Source organism: Pimephales promelas, chromosome 22 (assembly GCF_988280905.1).
Source record: "Pimephales promelas chromosome 22, fPimPro1.hap1.1, whole genome shotgun sequence".
NCBI lineage: Eukaryota > Metazoa > Chordata > Actinopteri > Cypriniformes > Leuciscidae > Pimephales > Pimephales promelas.
This window is the reverse complement of record NC_142790.1, coordinates 23,336,206-23,355,265: the sequence shown is the minus strand read 5'-3', so window position 1 is coordinate 23,355,265 and position 19,060 is coordinate 23,336,206. Positions and strand designations below refer to the sequence as shown.

Genomic DNA, 19,060 nt, shown 5'->3' with positions numbered 1-19,060 from the left:
AATGTTTCAATGTTGCCTCAGTAAAACTTAGCTGTACATAATTAAAATTAGCAAACAATTTTTTATTATGCCTAACATAGCTATTTATATCAAGATGCACCACCATCATATTAAATGAGGTTAAAACAACCAATAATAAGTGATGATAATTTTTAAACAATTCCTTATGTTACAATAGTCATTCCACCATAACCTTTCTTTCTTCTTAAATTATTATATATAAATTTGATTGCATTTATGGATGGGGCTTGAAAAACATATTTCTATGCACACATAATGAGGATAACACATTCTGAGAGGTACATCAGAACAATTTAAAGTAAAAACATGAACTCAAATATGACATCAGCTGTGGTTTTAATAAGTTACAAGTGTGTATTCTCACATGTACCTGTTTTTACACTTGAGGGAAGGTAAGACATCTTGAAAATGCTGTTAAAGGAATCAGTTTATACAGTATAATCACATCAGATACATGGGTGCCATTTATAAAAGCCACTGATTGAGTGTTAAACTGGTAAATGTAGTTTAGACCAGCTAATTTGTGTTGGACAACCAGTCAGTGGACTCTCATAAATGAAGGCACTTGTTTTGGCTTGACTTGCTTGTTTTGGGTATACTGACATTTAAGTTGTTGTTGATATGACCATTAAAAAAAAAATAAGAAAAAGGAAACTTTGGGCAAACTGTTACAATTTGTTTTGTACACTTAATAGAATGTGGGCCAAATTGCATTTCTGAAAGCTCTCTATGAATAGACATAAACAATAATTAATATCAGCACAAAACAAGACAAAAAAGAAAATACCTTTGCACACTTTAACCTACATCTCTCAGACAGGTCAGATTACATCCGTCTGTTGTTCTTGAAAAACAAAATTAACACTGCATGTAGTTCAGTAGCGTGAAATGTGTGGTTCCAAAGTCTAATAAGTGCATTTTATGATTATAATAAAGTGACGATACTCAACTGTAACAGCTTGGTCATTTTGGTTTTGGTGTAAAACATAAAAATACAGAAATATACAGAATATATATATATATATTTATATATTTTTTAACAACAAAAAAATCTATATACAGTGTAAATGAAATTGCACGATGACAGTGACGCTCTGGTGTTATAATGCAAAAACGGGTTGTTTTGACTTTGTGCATAAGTGATGCGATAAAGTTTAAAAAAAAACGTTAAGTGCATACTGTGTAAATTCTTGTCCAAGTGGTTTGTTTGATTATTACAAACAGCAGATGCACAATATATTAATATATAGATATATACCATGTCCTTGCATCTCTTCACAGTTATGGAAAACCTTTCCACATACACAAAACGGGGCCGTTGCTAAAATTCACAGGTCCGAGACAAAATCGTAAAAAGACGGTGACCTCGTCCCGGTTGTCAACAGTTCTGTCTAGATCTCAAACAAAATGTGCCTCCCTGTGTTCGAGATCCTGCATACGGTGTGATCTGAGTCTCTGGTACACGGGTTTGGTCTCGTTTTGTCCGAGTTCCTCCAGGCCTGAGCCGGGAGACTGAGGAAGCAAAAGTGGGAGGGCATCCAGCACTGGTGATGGTTCTGGATCCAAATCTGTCTCAGGTTCATCAACCGAGACTTCCACCCCAAACCCTTCCTCCTCGTCATCGTCATCCTCCTCTTCTTCCTCGGTGCTGTTTGCGGTCGCTCTACTAGACTTAAGCTCGACCTCCGTTAATGTTTTGGTTTTGCTACCTGGAGGTTTGTAGAACGTTCCAGGAGGAGGTTGCAGAGTTCTAGGAGGCCTGAAGGCTGTGGGAACGGGGCAGTACTCGCTAACGTTCCCTTCCCTACGTAAAGTCCGTCCAGGCCTCACGGCAATGGTGTAGGGTCTGTTTGCAAGAGCAGTGCTGACGGTTTTGGTTTGTTCGGAAAAAGACGATGACGTGAGGGAAGAAGAGTGAACGTCGGCATCATTGGTCCCGGAATCAGAAGGATACGTGGTTGTCATCACAAAGGTCTTTGGAGTGATGTCGTGATGCTTATACTGCTTGTCCCATGTCCGCCGTAGGGTTTGAGTATCGATGTAAGATTTCCTGTAATGGTTTCCCGCTCTGGACTTGGACTTGGGCTTCTCCTCTTCGGACACCTCCTCGATGACGGGATCACGAGCGTGGTTGTCCCCCTGCTCTACGGAGTTCTTCACGTTACATTCGTCCACCTTGGCGAGGTTGAGGAGCCGCTCGGCCGGCATGCTGATCGGTCGAGAGGCCAGCTTGGGTCTCGGTGGCCGAAGCTGAACTCTGGAGACGTGGTTGCGGCGGCTGAGGCCGGGCGAGTTCCTCATTTCAGGAACGCTTGATGAGAGGTGCCTGTTGATGTCCACTGTATCACCAACTGCATGCAAAGACGAAGAGAGAGAGAAGTAGAAGCTTTCGTCGTATGACAATACGTCACTTTATGTTTTTTTTTAGCAATGTAAAACAATACTGACCTGCAGAAAAGTCTTTGTCAGAACTTATCTTCACCTCATCCATCAAGTGAGTAGAAGGTATTACAGAGGAATGCCTTTTATATGCCTTAGCCTTTGACTGTTGCTGCTTTGACAAATGAAACAAAGATGGAAAAATTAAAGAAGATACTGTTTAGGTTGAATAAGGTTTGGTTCGATCTATTCTCTGATTGGTGGACCCAACACAAAAACCCCAACTATTACTGGTCAAAACAGTTCAAACCAAATAAACTACCATCTTGACCAGGTAGTGACTAGTTTGGGCCAGAAGTTGGTTTTTGATTTTGATTATATTGAAATAAAAAAAATTTTTACTCATTATTATAATCAACAACAAAAACGTCAACAAACCGCCTCACCTCCTTAATATCCACCATGGACTTTGAATGTCGGCTAAGCTGTTGATGCTTTTCCTGTGAGGTGAGACGTGATTTGATGGGGAGCGGAGAGCTCTCGGCTACAGGGGAGGAAGGAGGAAGAGGACTCAGAGGAGTATCGAAGATCATCTCGTAATGGCGGATCAAAAGCTCCACGATCAGGGCCTGGTAGGGGTAATCTACCAGAGAGGACAGAGAGACCTCGGCATCGGCCTGTCGGGGCTTGATCAGGGTCGGCCCAAAGATGATGCCCAGATTACTGGCAGTCATCTTGTTCTCATCTGCCCTTTCTGACACCCTATTAGAAAGAAAAATGTGATTACAAACTGTGATGCAGTTTTCTTCTATATTCTAATTAAAGGGATAGTTCACTTTGAAATCAATTTTTGATATGTTTTAGCTTACCTCAAGGGCATCCAAGATGTAGGTGTCTTTGTTTCCACAGTATTTTCAATTTTGGTATTTTTAGGTCAAACCGGTGTTGTCTATCAGTCATATAATGGAGGTTTAGGGGGTCCACCTCAAAGCACATGCACAGAGAAGTCCAAATTAAACTTGATTTAATGACTCGTAAATGTAAGTTCACATTGATGGCCTAAGACACGAAACGAGCAGTTTGTGTGAGAAAACTAACAGTATTTATATTGTTTTTACCACTTGTAACCACAGTCACGTGACGTGGCTGTTACCTCTTACAAGAGATAAAAAACGATATAAATACTGTTCGTTTTCTCACACAAACCACTCGTTTCGTGTCTTAGGCCATCAATACTTACATTTACGAGTCATTAAATCATGTTTAATTTGGACTTCTCTGTGCATGCTCTTTGAGGTGGTGACCATAGACCTGCATTATATGACTGATAGACAAGAACAGTTTGAACTAAAAATATCCAAATTGAAAATACTGTGGAAACAAAGACACCTACATCTTGGATGCCCTTGAGGTAAGCTAAAACATACCAAAAGTTAATTTCAAAGTGAACTATCCCTTTAAAACATATACTCATTAAAACACCTGTGTAAGTGTTGAACAAGGAACTGTAGGGTTTTGTAGTGGGCTGGAGGAAGCTGACGCAGCAGGTCTTTAATCTTGAAGAGGACTCGGTTGAGCTCTACGCTGATCTGCCGGTTGTCGGATGCGGGACTTCCTCTTGACGCCTCTACTTCATCAACAATGATACTCTGACTCTCTTTGGCCAATCCGATGAAGTCGTTATAGTATCGGAAAAGAATGAGGGGCTCTGGGAGCTGAGGGGTATAAAATGATCATTTTTATTACACAAATTTATACATATATTTTTATTTTATTTTAGGAATGGGTAAATAAATACAATTTTATTAAATTAAATAAAATTAAATAAATTTCATTACATTTAAAATACTGAAATAGGGCAGAAAATGCTTTTTGCAGGGCAAATGTTTCTTAAATAATTTTGCTTAATCATTGATAATAATAAATAAGGGAAAAAAAGTCACAAAAACATGTAATGCATTTTTAAATGTATTAAAGAAGTAGTTAACTTTTTAAAAAAAACTTTTGCTGATAATTTATGGTTATATGATTCAAAATAAATTAAGGATTTTCTCCATATAATGGACTTCATTGGGAACCAAACGGTTCAAGGCCTCTTGGATGACATGAGGGTGAGTAAATTATCAGGAAAAGTTTTTTTTTTAAAGTGAACTACTCCTTTAAGTTGCATTTAAAAAATAAAATTTTGACATATACCTGGCGTAGGTAGAGTTTGAGGACATTGCTGATATCGTGAGGGTAGAGATCCGAAAGCTCAACCAGGTCTTTGCCATTTTCAAATGCCTGACAAAGCTTCTCCACCCGTGATTTGGCACCGTTAACGCGATAAATTCCCTTTAAAAAATACAACAAAACATCCCCTTTCAGTCTCCCTCAGCATTTACATTTCATATCCTCCTGGAAATACATAAGGCATAGAGAGGAAGTACACACCTTGATATTCAGAGCCCTGTTTTCGATCTCCGACGAGCATTTTTTGATGATGAAGGGGATTCCATCATGACTGTTCTTGGCTGCCTGAGCAAAGTCGATAGCAAAGAGATGAAGTTTTCCCTGTAGCTTCTTATGCCCACACTGGATGGCTAGAGTCTCCAAACACTTCTTATGACAAGCGAGAGAACACTGAAAATAACACAAGAATGAAGATTATTACATAATTAAATTCCTATGGTGCAGATTCAAAAGTTATTAAGTCATGAAATTCCATTTGCAACACAAAAACATTCAATTTTGAATTTTACATTTTACATTTTACAAAAATGACTTGTATGCAATCAGCTCAATGAGTGTGTTCATTTAAAACTCACCTCCTCGCATTCAGCACCGTGAAATACCACAAGACTTTCACACTCCCGGCACTTGGATGGAGCACGGAGCTTCCTCAGCTTGTGCGTCTGTGCCGCTTTAGACATCTGTGTGTTGCGAAAAGGTCCAGGAGAGCTGGCTGCCTCTGTAACCATTTCACTCAAACCTAAGAGACAAATGTTCACAGTCTTTGTTTTTGCTCTGTTCATTCAAAAGATTTTGAAAAATGTTTCCAACAATAATTATAGCACACTCTTAACATGCTTGGACTACATTCTGAACATTGTCCGTCTGTTACAGTATAAAGAAAAAAATATTTGCGCAATGTCAAACAGCATGTTTGGAAGTGTTGTTCAATGTACAAAAGTTCACCATTATCTGAAGGAGATGGTGGTTCTCTCTCATCCAGATCATCTGCTGAAGACATGGTGCCTGTGGATGGGGTCCTGGGAAGCCTTCTCTTAAAATCACCTGGAAAATGGCACAGTGGTTTCAACACTACATGTTTATGCTTACAATCAATACAAAATCATATACAGATGATGCACTACTATTCAAAAGTTTAGGGGTGGTATTATTCTTAAATCTTTTTTACGTATGCTCACCAAGGATGCATTTATTTGATCAAAAATACAGTAAAAATTGTCAAATATTATTTCTATTTTAATATATTTTAAAGTATAATTTATTCCTGTGATGGCAAAGCTGAATTTTCATCATCATTACTCCAGTATTCAGTGTCATATGATCCTTCAGAAATCACTCTAATATGCTAATTTGGTGCTTAAGAAACATTCCTTATTATCATCAATGTTTAAAACATACTGCTTAAATAGTGGAAACCATGATACTTTTATCAGGATTCTTTGATGAATAGAAAGTTAAAGACACAGCATTTATTTAAAATAGAAACAGCGTAATAATAAATGTCTTTCCTGTCACTTTTGATCTATTTAATGCATCATTGCTCAATAAAACAAAATGTTACGGACCCCAAACGTTTTGAAAAGTACATGCACTGTAAGCGCCACATGGCATTCTGGGTAATTTTGCAACACAGAGCATGACTGGTCTGTTCATTATGTTCACATCACTATGCTACACACTCATGACAAAACACCTGTCAATCAAGTGTATTTATTTGCCTCAAGCAAAGAGAGATTTATAAGCGTGACTGTCGCTGTACCTGGGCTTGCCGTAGGGGAGTCCATAGAGCGAGATTCACTGCTTCCTCCAGCGCTCTCAGAGTCACTGCACATGCCTCCACCCTGACTGCTGCTCCTCCAGACCCGGAACGGACCCTGGATCCTCAGAGCTACCAAACACGACATGACATTCAGAAACTTTGATCTGAATAGTACACATGTTCTATTTTGATGTACATGTCTATCCTTGTGTTTGACTATATAACATGGTAAATAAGTGACTGACTAATGAACAAATGACTCTTATGAACCAGTACTTTTTAGTCAATCATAACCATATAGTGTACCAGTGTAGCCCGATTACTGAAACAAATCACTCTTACGAACTGGATTTTTAGAGAATCATAACAATAGAGTTTAGTCTAGTCCAATTACAGAAACAAATGACTCTTATGAACCGGTTCATTTTAGTGAATCATATAACCAGACAGTGTACCAGTGTAGCTTGATTACTGAAACAAATCACTCTTACAAACTGGTTCTTTTTAGTGAATCATAACAATAGAGTTTAGTCTAGTCCAATTGCAGAAACAAATGACTCTTATTAACCGGTTCATTTTAGTGAATCATATAACCATAGACTACCAGTGTAGCCCGATTACTGAAACAAATCACTCTTACAAACTGGTTCTTTTTAGTGAATCATAACAATAGAGTTTAGTCTAGTCCAATTCCAGAAACAAATGACTCTTATGAACCGGTTCATTTTAGTGAATCATATAACCATATAGACTACCAGTGTAGCCCGATTACTGAAACAAATCACTCTTACAAACTGGTTCTTTTTAGTGAATCATAACAATAGAGTTTAGTCTAGTCCAATTCCAGAAACAAATGACTCTTATGAACCGGTTCATTTTAGTGAATCATATAACCATATAGACTACCAGTGTAGCCCGATTACTGAAACAAATCACTCTTACAAACTGGTTCTTTTTAGTGAATCATAACAATAGAGTTTAGTCTAGTCCAATTCCAGAAACAAATGACTCTTATGAACCGGTTCATTTTAGTGAATCATATAACCATATAGACTACCAGTGTAGCCCGATTACTGAAACAAATCACTCTTACAAACTGGTTCTTTTTAGTGAATCATAACAATAGAGTTTAGTCTAGTCCAATTCCAGAAACAAATGACTCTTATGAACCGGTTCATTTTAGTGAATCATATAACCATACAGTGTACCAGTGTAGCCCGATTACTGAAACAAATCACTCTTACGAACTGGATTTTTAGTGAATCATAACAATAGAGTTTAGTCTAATTCCAGAAACAAATGACTCTTATGAACCGGTTCATTTTAGTAAATCACATAACCATATAGTCTACCAGTGTAGCCTGATTCCTGAAACAAAATACTCTTATGAACCAGTTATTTACAGTGAATCGAAACTATTTAATGTACCGATGTAGCCTGATTCCCAAAACACGACTCTTATGAGCCGGTTCTTTTAATTAATAGCTTTAATTAAAGTTACCAGGTAAAATTTACAAGGTTAGCATAGAGAAAATTACCATCACATGTACTTTATGCAAAATGGACATTATAACTGAAATATATCAAATTTAATCAATTTGAATACCTTAATAAAAAATAGTATAAAATAAAAGAAATGTTGTTTTAAGAAATTGGAAATAAGAGTCAAGAACATCACAGAAGATCAGTTCATTGCTGTGTGTGTATCGGCCGCCCACTTCCTCTGCCCTGTCTTCAACTGATGGTAGTTCACACTCTCGTAAAACCTTAATGACATGTCTTAAAACACTAATGTGTCCAATTGATCTCTGCTAAAAGCAGGTCTGACAGGCGTAACTCCGAGCGGAGGTTTCATGTGCCATTAGTGAAAAGAACAAACTTTTCATGAAAGAGATAAACGAGGGCGCATCCTGAGGGAGCGAATCACTTTTAGCATTCCAGGAAAGTCAGCCAAAACCCTGCAGTGATGCAGCCTCACTGGACCTCACTGAATCGGACATTAAAATGTTTAAGGAAAACTTGTTCAAAAGCAAAGAGGTGTTTAATGTTCTACCTTGAATATCTGAACTGCTGTGCGAGCGTCCGTCCGTCATCTTTCCAGTACGTGCTTGGACGTGACTCTCCACATCGTCGGCACTCAGGAAGTCTCCAGGTGCGAGAGACACCTGGGACAAGTGAACTTGGGATGAATGACCACTATTCATCACTCGCTTTGAGAGGGGCAACCTGCATGAACATAAAAAAGTATTTCAGAAAGCCAGTTAAAAATAGTTTGGACTAGATTAGTCAGTTTTTAATGCCACAAAAACCTGATATGAGAAAGAACATACTTGGCCATAATGACTGTGGCCATTTAAATATATATATATATATATATATATATAATTATATATATATATATATATATATATGTTTTAGTCATTTTATATATACAGTATATATATATATATATACATATATATATATATATTTTTTAAGTCATTTATATATATATATATATATATATATATATAGACAATACACAAAACAAAGATATATATATATATATATAATCCAAATAAGAAAATAAACAATTACTATCAAATGAGTACAAAACAAATTAAAATAGGCCTACTACATATATGATACAAATTTTGCTCATTTTTAATACATAGCAAAAACATTAGATAAGATGATAGAACAGATACGTTTTTTGCAAGATACATATATTTTGCATGTATACATATATTACATTTGTACACAAATTACGTATATCCACATGCACCTCAACGTATGTGTACTTACTGGGTTGCTCTTTATTGACATTTAACAGAGAGCAACTGATGAAATACTGTTTTCACCACCTCCCAGGTATTTCAGTAAAACCTCTAAACACTTCAAAACAAAAGGACTTTAGCTATCACACACCGAGCCACGAATAAAAAAGGACCTTGTGTTAGAAAATGGTTGTTTTGACTAGACTGCTTTTGAGTTTCATTTCAGGAATGAGAGGTGTGTTTTTAAAAGAGGTTGCTCTGAAATATTGTCCCCAACACAACCAAGAGTCATGTGCCAGAAAGAGCGCATGCGAACGTGAGATCTGTTAAATAGAAAAAACACGAAACATTCCTCCCTTCACTCCCTGTCCCGTTCCCTGTATCCCTCTCTGCCCTGACCACAGCCATTTCCTCAGGAAGACCTGAGGGCAACCACACAATTGTGTGACATTCTCACCAACACAATTCATTTTCTCTCTCTTTTCTAAAATCACTCAGTGACTTAAAAGTCAAAGATCTGGAAAGAAACATGCAGGCCTTTGCCAGTTTTGAGAAGCAAAACTTATTTGGAATAGTGATTCCAAAACACAGATTTTCCTGGATACTCATCTCGGTGGGAATGTTAGGATAGGGAAATAGACCTACCCTGTGTTCTGTGTCCCAGAGATGTCAAAGGAGAACGATTCCACTCTGGTCCTGTCTGAAGGCAGACTCTTCACAAATTCAGTGTAACACAGACCTGGCTCGTACAGTTTAGCGTTCTCGCAGAGTGACTGGAAGTTCACGGGCAGGGACACCACCTGTGCCTGCTGCATCTGAAACCAGTTCACCGTCACCTGCAAATAAGAAAATAAACAATTACTATCAAATGAGTACAATTGAGGCCATTGACACAAACAGTCCGTCCTAATTGTGCCAAACAACTGCAATATGTTGCAGAAAAGTTACTGGTCAGAGGTAGAACAATATAAGGGTTTTTTTTTATGTTCATGATCCAAACTTTAACGTTAATCTGTTTTAAAATGTTTACATTTTTGAATTTTAAAAAAAGCAATTAAGTGGAAAAGAATTTCAGACCAATGAGATTCAGTGTTATCGTTAACTAAAACTAAAAAGCTAAAACTTAAAATAAATTTTAAAAAAACTTGAAATTAAAAGTAAAAAGTAGAAAAATGAAAAGTAGAAGTGTTGCCATAGCAACTAAATGAAGTAATAGTACTTTTATTAGTACTTCAACTTTGAAGTTGAAGTACTAAACTACAAAAATTTCAATTAAACTAAATATATATATATGAAGAGTTCAGATGCAAAAGCCTCTAAATGCCATTTGAAATTTTCTTCTTTAATGATGATTTTTGTCAAACTTGTATATTTAAGTTCAGTAATTTCACCTAAATAACAATTAATAGGTAATTATCATTGCCATTTAAGTGAAATCACTGAACTTAAATATACAAGCTTGATAAAAATGATCATTCTAGAAGAAAATTTCAAATGGCACTTAGAGGCTTTTGCATCTGAACTCTTCATATATATATATATATATATATACATATATATATATATATATATATATATATAGAGAGAGAGAGAGAGAGAGAGAGAGAGAGAGAGTGATTTCAATTAGTCCATTTACCATATGTATGTATAAATATATATATATATATATATATATATATAAAACTAATGTCAAAAGCACATAACATATCACTAACTAAAACAAAGCTAAAAATAAAATATAATTATTAAATGAAAAACTGAACTAACCGAAATATAATGAGTTTAAGTTAAAGGACTACATCCCTAAAATAAAAACTGAAATTAAAGATTATATATATATATATATATATATATATATAAAATTACAACAACTGAGCCTAAAATTAAAAACTGTAAAAAATAAAAGCCAATTCAAAAAACAATAAACATTATAATAGTATATAAATAACATGGCTCAATACACTGGCTACACAGATAACAAGAAAAAAGTAAAAAAAAAATCAAGCAACTGTCAAAAGAAAAAACAATTTAAAAGATTTATCGCTTGACCATTGAGTCATTCCTGGTTAAGAAATTGTGAAATTTAACCTGTAGCCAGAGGTCACTTTGTTGAAGTGAAGTCAACCAATTACAATCCCCCTCAAGGATCCCAGGTGTGCCTGTTTTGTCTGAATGTCCAGTAATAAGTTAGATTTTATCTAATGGTGTGTGTACATTATTACTCACTGCTTTCAGGGTCAGGTCGCACTGAAACACAAGCTCTCGTATCTGAGTAAGAATCTCGCTCTTGGTGTTGGCCAGGTCCACTCTCTTCACTCCAACATCTGTAATGCAATGCTTATAATGTTCTTGGGCTTCCTCTGCCTAGAAACGGACACATACAAACACAATTATATTTAGACCAGGATATTTCCTGTTTCTCTCATTTCTGGCCAAAATCATCTTTGTGTCTAAAACAACTGATTATTTACAGCAGGCTGGAGAAAACTACTTTTGCCAAACCACAAGAAACTCATAATTTACAGTTTATAGTAGCCTAAAGTAAATATACATACTAAATAAATATATTTAGTATAGTATTGTAGAAAACAATATAGTAGTAAACTATAGTTGTGACTTCTTAGTATTTTGGAAAAGTAGCTAGTAACAAACAAAAAATAGCTGCAACAATGAAGCTACTTAAAGGTGCAATCTTATTGTATTGTATTATATCTAATATTTATAAAATATTTTATTATGAAGAACATTTTTTTTAATTTAATTTGAAAAAATTAATTGGTTTTAATGGCACTTTAACAAGGATCTCAAAAACATAAGGTGAAAATATAAAAATACAACTAATTAAGTAAAAATAAAATAAAACAAACCTCCATAATGTATATAAATGAATAAAAAGTATAGGTAAAGTGCATCTACAAAATAAAAGTCTTCAGAGTGCTCATTAAAATTAATAATAATTTTTTTAATATTTTTTGTTTTTTTATGATTTACATATACGTATTGCAAAATGGATAAAGCAACGGTTATGTGTTGCGTCCGTGTCAGACCTTCAGCAGAGCCTCCTCCTCCAGTTTGCGTCTCTTCTCCAGCTGTTTTCCTCCAGCCGTTCCGTTCTGTTCCTCCTCCACTCGACTGGTTGAGCAGCGGGCTTTCTCGTACTCTTCCTGCCTCTGAGCCTGCAGGAGCCGGGCCTTCTTCAGCGCACTGTCTGCTTCATGCTGTAAATACACAATAGAAACACATTCATATATGATTAGCCAATCATAACAGAGGTCGTTTAAATGGAGACATCTTAAAGGTACAGTAACAAAAACAGCCTGTTTAATGTTTAAGTCATTTTACTTCCATAATGTGATGATAAGCAAATAAATCATTGCTTTTAGACAAAAAAAAAATGCTTTAATAATAATAAAACATTGCAAAAAAAAAAATACTGGTCCTTCAAAAATCATTTGGAAAAAATACCAAATAAACACCATTAAAGAGCCATTTCTCATAATAAAGTCAAACTCATTGAGCTAAATTGAGCATATGCACATATGCATACCCAAAAACACAACACATTTTCTATAATTATCAAATCACACAAATACGTGTTAAAGGAAGTACACACTTGATGCCCATTCAGAGGCACTAGAAGAGCACGGACAATCTGCACTTCAGAGTGTAGCGGTGCATAAGCACTACCTTAAACTTTCTTTGTTCTCTTTTCGGCAGTAATAAGTCATGCTTAGGTGCTAAACAGTCGCTTACCAAAATACCTCACACAAAGACATGCCTGTGCACCAACAGAATGAAGTCGCTGCAATTGAATCTGATGTAATTAGAGTTAACACAGAGCCTCTATTAGATCAAGAGAGGAATTTGAACAACAAACAGGCTGACAGCCAACTGGGTTTTCAGAAGGGGACCTCATAAGTGAGCAACGCATTTCGCAAATACTGCTTTTGATTGATTTGCATTCAAATCTACCCACCATTTTCTTCTGCTCTCTCTGCCATTGCTCCTTCACCTCCTTTCTCAACTTATCGAGCTCATTTTTTCGAGCTTGCAGAGGCTAAAAAAGGACATACACTTTTAAAAAAACGAGTACATTTTCAATTAATCAGTTTAGCATAAGATCAAAATCAGAAAGAGAATAGTAGTTGTACCTGCATGAATTTGTTGGACTGTAGCGCAGCTGTGGTTTGCATGATCAAATGGCTGTATTCAATATCGTTTTTGAAGGCAGATATGTAAATATCCTGGAATGGCATGTGCTCCTGGAATCAACCACAAAGGATTAAACAAACAGATACAAAGCATTGATTTTTTTTATAGTCTGAGAATGGAAAACGTTTTTGAATTGCACTTTTATGAAGAGGATATCATAAAAATATTGACCTGTTGAGACGCCAGCGCCTTTGCAGATTCAGCCATCTTGGCGTAGCACTTTGCACACTCAATGTCTGGGAATAAATTCAAAGGGTATGATTAATATAGAGTCTTGGTTTGTCAGTTCAATTACACAGTCATCCATATATATATTTACACACACATACATTCATATCCACATATAAGAATTATTCACTAAATACTAAATTAATAGCAGCTGAAAGATCAGCTTTGCCATTACAGGATTTTTAAAAACATATTAACATAAAAAACAAATAAATGCAGCCTTGGTGAGTATAAGAAACTCCTCTCAAAAACATTAAAAAAAAAATCAGATTCTAAACATTTAAAAGGAAGTGTGTCATTTAAATCACATTATCATGACCATTGCCTGTGTAACATATAATGGTATAGATACTAATCTGGAAATTAAATATTTCTCATTCTTGTTTTGCAAGCCCTGTATATTAACTTAGCATACAGCTTTCTGATTAGCTTGATCGTGTAGCTTATACCCTACTCAAATATTAAATTATACATATATTTGTTATCACATTTTCAGTAGTCACTGAAAAACACACAACTGACCACTAAAGGTGAAGACAAAACATGACAGTAACTCCCTCATCTAGTAATGACAGATAAACATGCTTGTACAGATATCTAGATGCTGGACTCACCCATATTAAGACGTTTGTCCACCCAGGCCAGGAGTTCCTTGGTGTATTTCGACCAGGCTTTGGCATAGAGCAGGGCCGACTCCACCCCGCTGTCACTCCGGAGCAAAGCTCCATCCATCTCCTCCACCCTCGCGGGAGGAGAGGGACCTGCCAATGGGACAGACACATAGCCAAACACATCCGTGAGGGTGAGCAGCAAGGGCTGTCGCATGGATCCCAGAGAGCCCACCCCAGACATAGGTGTTTTTACACCAGGGGCAGGGTGTTTGCGTACGTGTGTGTGTGTTGGACAGAAGGAAAGTGTTTACTGACCTTGGGGCTGTATTAGAGTGGATTGTCACTAAGCAGCCCTGCCAGGATTTAAAGTGACAGCGAATGTGTGAGCCGAGAGTTTATTCACACATGCTGAGCCTGAGAATGATCAGTGAAATCTGATCTGAGAACAGGGAGCTGCTTGATATGTGCGAGTCTACGTGGGTATGATCCGTGTTGCTAAATTCAAACCTTTGCAATTGTGGTTTTATTTCTGTAATGTGACATGATTCAAATTGACATGGGATATTGAAGGGAAGAAAAAACTAATTTTATCCATCAGAAATCACTTGAATCATAAAAAGTGACCTTTATGAAAGGTGGGAGGAGTTGAAAAATAAGAAAGATTGCTAACAGTCGAAAAAGAAAGTTGTAACAGAGGCAGAGAAACAATAAAAATAAAATAAAATAAAATAAAAAGTTTCAGTGGCAAATCTTTAAATCAAATAAATAATTCTAAAGAAATAAATCAATGAATAAATAAATAAATTTGTAATGAGGAGAAAATTGTTGGTTTTTAATATTTAAATATTTAATATTTAAATATTAAATCTAATATTTATTAAGTAAGTAACTTATATGCATTAAATCTTGGATTGACTCTCACCTGGAGGGTCATCTTTTTCCGGTCCACATTCTCCGGACTCCACCGTCAGGTTTTCAGAAGACTGAAATAAGACAAAGGGGACAATAAAAAAGACGGCAGATTGAACAAACAATCCAATACAGAAAAGGAAACACGCTTTATCTTCTATATCTGGTTTATCTGAGAGTACTCAGTTAAATCACAATGCCAAAGTGTCACTGGCATTTTCCATGAGATATATCACAGGGGGGGTTGATCCAAACAGGAAGGGCCCTCTTCTCCAAAACAGACCTTGTTTCTATTTTCCTTTACTGAGCATTGCACTCTCTGACCCCCACATCTAAAGCACAGAAAGCAGCCAGATCCTTCAGCCTTTGACATGACATACAGTCACCTGTTATTCGGACTGCTTTAAAGTGCATAATGAGGAGTGGAAAGCGGGAAATCTCACCCTGCTCCTGCGGGCCTGAGGAAGCCCCGAGGCTGAGCCATTCTCTACATCTCCCATAAGGAAGTCAGACACTCTGAGGAAGACAAGACAAAAACAAACTCAACATTAAAACAACACACATATGCGCACATGCACAGCTGGACCACAGCTTTGTTTCAAAAATCTATTGAGACAGCTTGCTATCTATAACCACCATAGGTAGCCTAGCTGCATCTCAAGAAGGCATTCATGCAACCTTGTAAGTGACTGCTTTGGAACGTTGAACCACTTTTAACTTGAGTGCCATGCTGAAAGACGCAAAAACACATTCTTCTAACACATGTTTACATAGAAAAACAATGGAAAAACAGTGCAGTGGAATTCTAAAAACACATTCGGTGTGGAAAGTATCGTAACTATCATGAAACCTCAAAAGTGACCAATATGGAGTGGTCTACATACGCAGCAACTAAAAAAAATTGACTTAGAGACTTGACTTGACTTAATTCCAATAGTTTGTTGTTAGCATGTTGCTAAGCTAACACTGCAATACACTTATAAGCATAAAAATACTTACCACACACAAATATTTCGAAATTGCATATTCTTTTGAAGTAACTACACCACAACCGTTAAAAAAGTATGTTCTATATCTCATGAATGCGTAGTATGAAAGTAATCTGTAAATACTACACATTCCTAAGTTGTTACTACTAACAGTGTCAGTTATGTCACTTTGCTGCCATTCACAATTCATCTCCAGTGGCCTCATGGGATAAATTGTCCATTGGATGCACACTTCAGAATCTCACCAGAAGAAGTCAGTCGGGTATTTTGCGCCTACTGTTTTATAAATACTAGGAGTATGCATGTTTGGATGCAGCCACTGCCTTTTATTCAAACGATGCAATGGTTCTTGTAATTTTTCTAAAACAAAGCATCTTAAAAGGTAGTATACTCAAGTTGCCCTTTGAAACAGCTTTCGTCTATGATAAAGTTCACTAGGTTTAGGAACAAAGCTAATGACTCACACACACAATCGTGCACACTGATGTGAAAAATAACAAGCAACACCTAAACCACATAGTGTCGGTGTTATCTTATTAAACAGACACGCATTCAGCTTGCTGACTCAGGGAGGTCACTATCCTCTGTGCAGATGTTTTTTATATGACGAATCAGATAATGTTTCATGACAAACCAATGATTGTACAGTAACATAATGAAGCAGCTGTGTTGCACTTACACATTGCCAAACGTGAAGGCCAATGTATCTATGGAAGTGTAGATCTCGGAAAAGAGCGTCTGCTTATTGTCTTCATTCACTTCCTTGAAGTTAACACCTGTTTGATGACAAAAGATGAGAAAAGAAGGGTTTGAAATGAAAATATTAAAATCTTTATCTTGATTATTACATGGATACTGAAACAAATGAGTGAATGAATAAATAAAAATACATATATATAATGTATAGCCATATATATCAAAGGTGTTGCTATAATAATATAAACACACTTAAACAATTATTAATTACTAGCTAAACAGATTTTGCATCCATCAACTTTTCCAGTCACATCGTACATAAAAATATATGATGCTTGAGTCAAATTCTACTTTAAGATTGGGAGTAACATTATGACTCAGTTTGTAATCTAGAGAAAACTTTGTTTCCTGAGTCTAAACACTGGACTAGTAAAGACAGGGAGGAACTAAACAGCAGTGTAAATAAGCTACAATCAGCTCCAATAATACACACAGTGAAAATAAACAAGTGGCAGACCTTGCCAAAACCACTGACGCCATTCCTATCAACACCCTCCCCCCACGATCCCAAATCCACCCCAACACACCCTCCAAAAGAAGAGTTGTGAAGAGAAAGAAGGCCAGTGGATGTCCAGGTACTCCATTACAAAAGATTTCACCAGTATATACCTAGCATACCTTCCTATCTGGTCACTACTGGTTTAGTTACTATTACAGTCTCAGTTTAGCTTTCCGGTGCCACTCAACTGAGAACAAGAAGCTTTAAGAACTCTTGAAAGCCCTCAAAAATCATAGCGTGGCTAAAAAGCAAATCAAGAATCTGCCTTCAAGACTCGAAACAATTCATCAAAGCAAACACTTACCGACCACTACACTTCCCATTCAGTTAGCACACACCAAACCGCTGGGAAAAGACAGATGAAAAGTCAAGATCGATTAGTTTCCAGGACACTTTTTAGGGTCTTTCGCCAACAAACTTTGCTTGAAGACACTCCTGGTCTGAATGGACACAACGGCTAGGCTGCTCTTCTTGACCTTTTGAGATCTTCCCAAAAGGTTTTTAGATTCTGAAGCGAACGTGATGCGGATCAGAAGCTCCTTCTACCGCCGTTTACGAAGTTCTGTCTGGTCCTCACGTCCCCTCGTCCCTCCACATACCCCTCCCCAACAGGACATCCTGAAGCTCGCAAGAACACAATGGCAGCCCTCACCATCCACACACAATCCAAATGTGGAAGTTACATCATCAAGCAAAAATGGCATTGTTTTTTCGCGTTTTTCCCCCTTCTCTCTGGGAAATCAGGCACCAGTGAGGCTTGCTAATCAATTTCACCTCTAAATCAAGAGGGAGGAACTGATAAAACATGGATGAGACCAAACATTGAGCCCCCCAGAGACCCAGTTTAGACGTTTCCCACAGAAGATACCAAACTTATCTGTTCAGATAAGGATGACACTGACACGTCCTCACATTAGAGGTGGTTAAAATGCAGTCCTAACTGGGTGAGCAGAAGAATTTGATGGATTAGTCTCCGTAAGCTCTGGGAATTTGGAGAGCAGCACTTAGTCAAATGGTCTCCAGTCCATCGGATGAATGGGTATGGAGCGTCCCTGAGGGATGTAGGTGGTGAGAGGTAAAGAGCCACAGGGATGATGGGAACAAACACACCCCCTTTTTGTTGGCAGCCCATGAGAGACGCCGTACCACAGAGAAACTTCAATTACTTTTGAAACCAAATACGTACAAGAGCGTTGCATGAGTTCTTGCATAACAGCAATGCAGGAAGGTAAAAAACCTCCTCGTGGCTCTCTCTCAAGAAAACAAGCCTTATTTTTATTTCCTCAGAACAGGACGGTATGCTGAGCGCTCAAATCATCAAGGACACGTCACACGAGGTTCGTCAACATCAGCACATATCTTCCCATCAGGATATTCGGCTTTTGGGGAGTTTATATTGGGATGTTCGCATAACAATCTGGACCGCAGTCCTCCCTAGAGCCTCTGTGAAGGTTTGCCTAAACTCCTGCTGGTCCCTATCTCATCCTGAGGGTCAGTGTCACATTTCTGCAGCGGACACATGTGCCGAGCTGAACATGAGAGATTCAGCCCTGTTCAAACTCCACAGTGGAGTTCTTATCATGCTTGGAGCTCCCCGATCCGGATATTCAACTTTCTCTTATTCTAATCTCCGAGCCACAGAGCTAGAACACTGATTATTCAAGTGTCACATTACAAAGGTTTCAGTGTGTGTGTGTGTGTGTGTGTGT

At 37.2% G+C, this 19,060-nt stretch overlaps 1 protein-coding gene across 3 annotated transcripts in view; it reads right to left on the bottom strand.

Annotated features, from left to right (window-relative positions):
- Nucleotides 1-340: 340 nt before the first annotated feature.
- Nucleotides 341-19,060, bottom strand: part of arhgap29a (Rho GTPase activating protein 29a) — a 42,141-nt gene continuing 23,421 nt past the window's right edge. The window contains exons 1-21 of one of the 3 annotated variants that reach the window (XM_039684620.2): nucleotides 17,656-17,927; nucleotides 16,776-16,872; nucleotides 15,551-15,623; nucleotides 15,121-15,181; nucleotides 14,202-14,348; nucleotides 13,531-13,595; nucleotides 13,299-13,409; nucleotides 13,124-13,204; nucleotides 12,195-12,365; nucleotides 11,374-11,511; nucleotides 9,793-9,983; nucleotides 8,445-8,617; nucleotides 6,392-6,520; nucleotides 5,578-5,676; nucleotides 5,208-5,371; nucleotides 4,834-5,022; nucleotides 4,597-4,734; nucleotides 3,883-4,115; nucleotides 2,847-3,162; nucleotides 2,470-2,575; nucleotides 341-2,372 (exon numbers count right to left, since the gene is read on the bottom strand). In XM_039684620.2, coding sequence (XP_039540554.2) covers nucleotides 1,420-2,372; nucleotides 2,470-2,575; nucleotides 2,847-3,162; nucleotides 3,883-4,115; nucleotides 4,597-4,734; nucleotides 4,834-5,022; nucleotides 5,208-5,371; nucleotides 5,578-5,676; nucleotides 6,392-6,520; nucleotides 8,445-8,617; nucleotides 9,793-9,983; nucleotides 11,374-11,511; nucleotides 12,195-12,365; nucleotides 13,124-13,204; nucleotides 13,299-13,409; nucleotides 13,531-13,595; nucleotides 14,202-14,348; nucleotides 15,121-15,181; nucleotides 15,551-15,623; nucleotides 16,776-16,872; nucleotides 17,656-17,674 — 3,654 coding nt within the window. In that variant the 5' untranslated portion in view covers nucleotides 17,675-17,927 and the 3' untranslated portion in view covers nucleotides 341-1,419. Of the gene's footprint in view, nucleotides 2,373-2,469; nucleotides 2,576-2,846; nucleotides 3,163-3,882; nucleotides 4,116-4,596; nucleotides 4,735-4,833; nucleotides 5,023-5,207; nucleotides 5,372-5,577; nucleotides 5,677-6,391; nucleotides 6,521-8,444; nucleotides 8,618-9,792; nucleotides 9,984-11,373; nucleotides 11,512-12,194; nucleotides 12,366-13,123; nucleotides 13,205-13,298; nucleotides 13,410-13,530; nucleotides 13,596-14,201; nucleotides 14,349-15,120; nucleotides 15,182-15,550; nucleotides 15,624-16,775; nucleotides 16,873-17,655; nucleotides 17,928-19,060 lie in introns of those variants that run through there. The other 2 variants (XM_039684618.2, XM_039684619.2) reach the window with 2 other exon arrangements.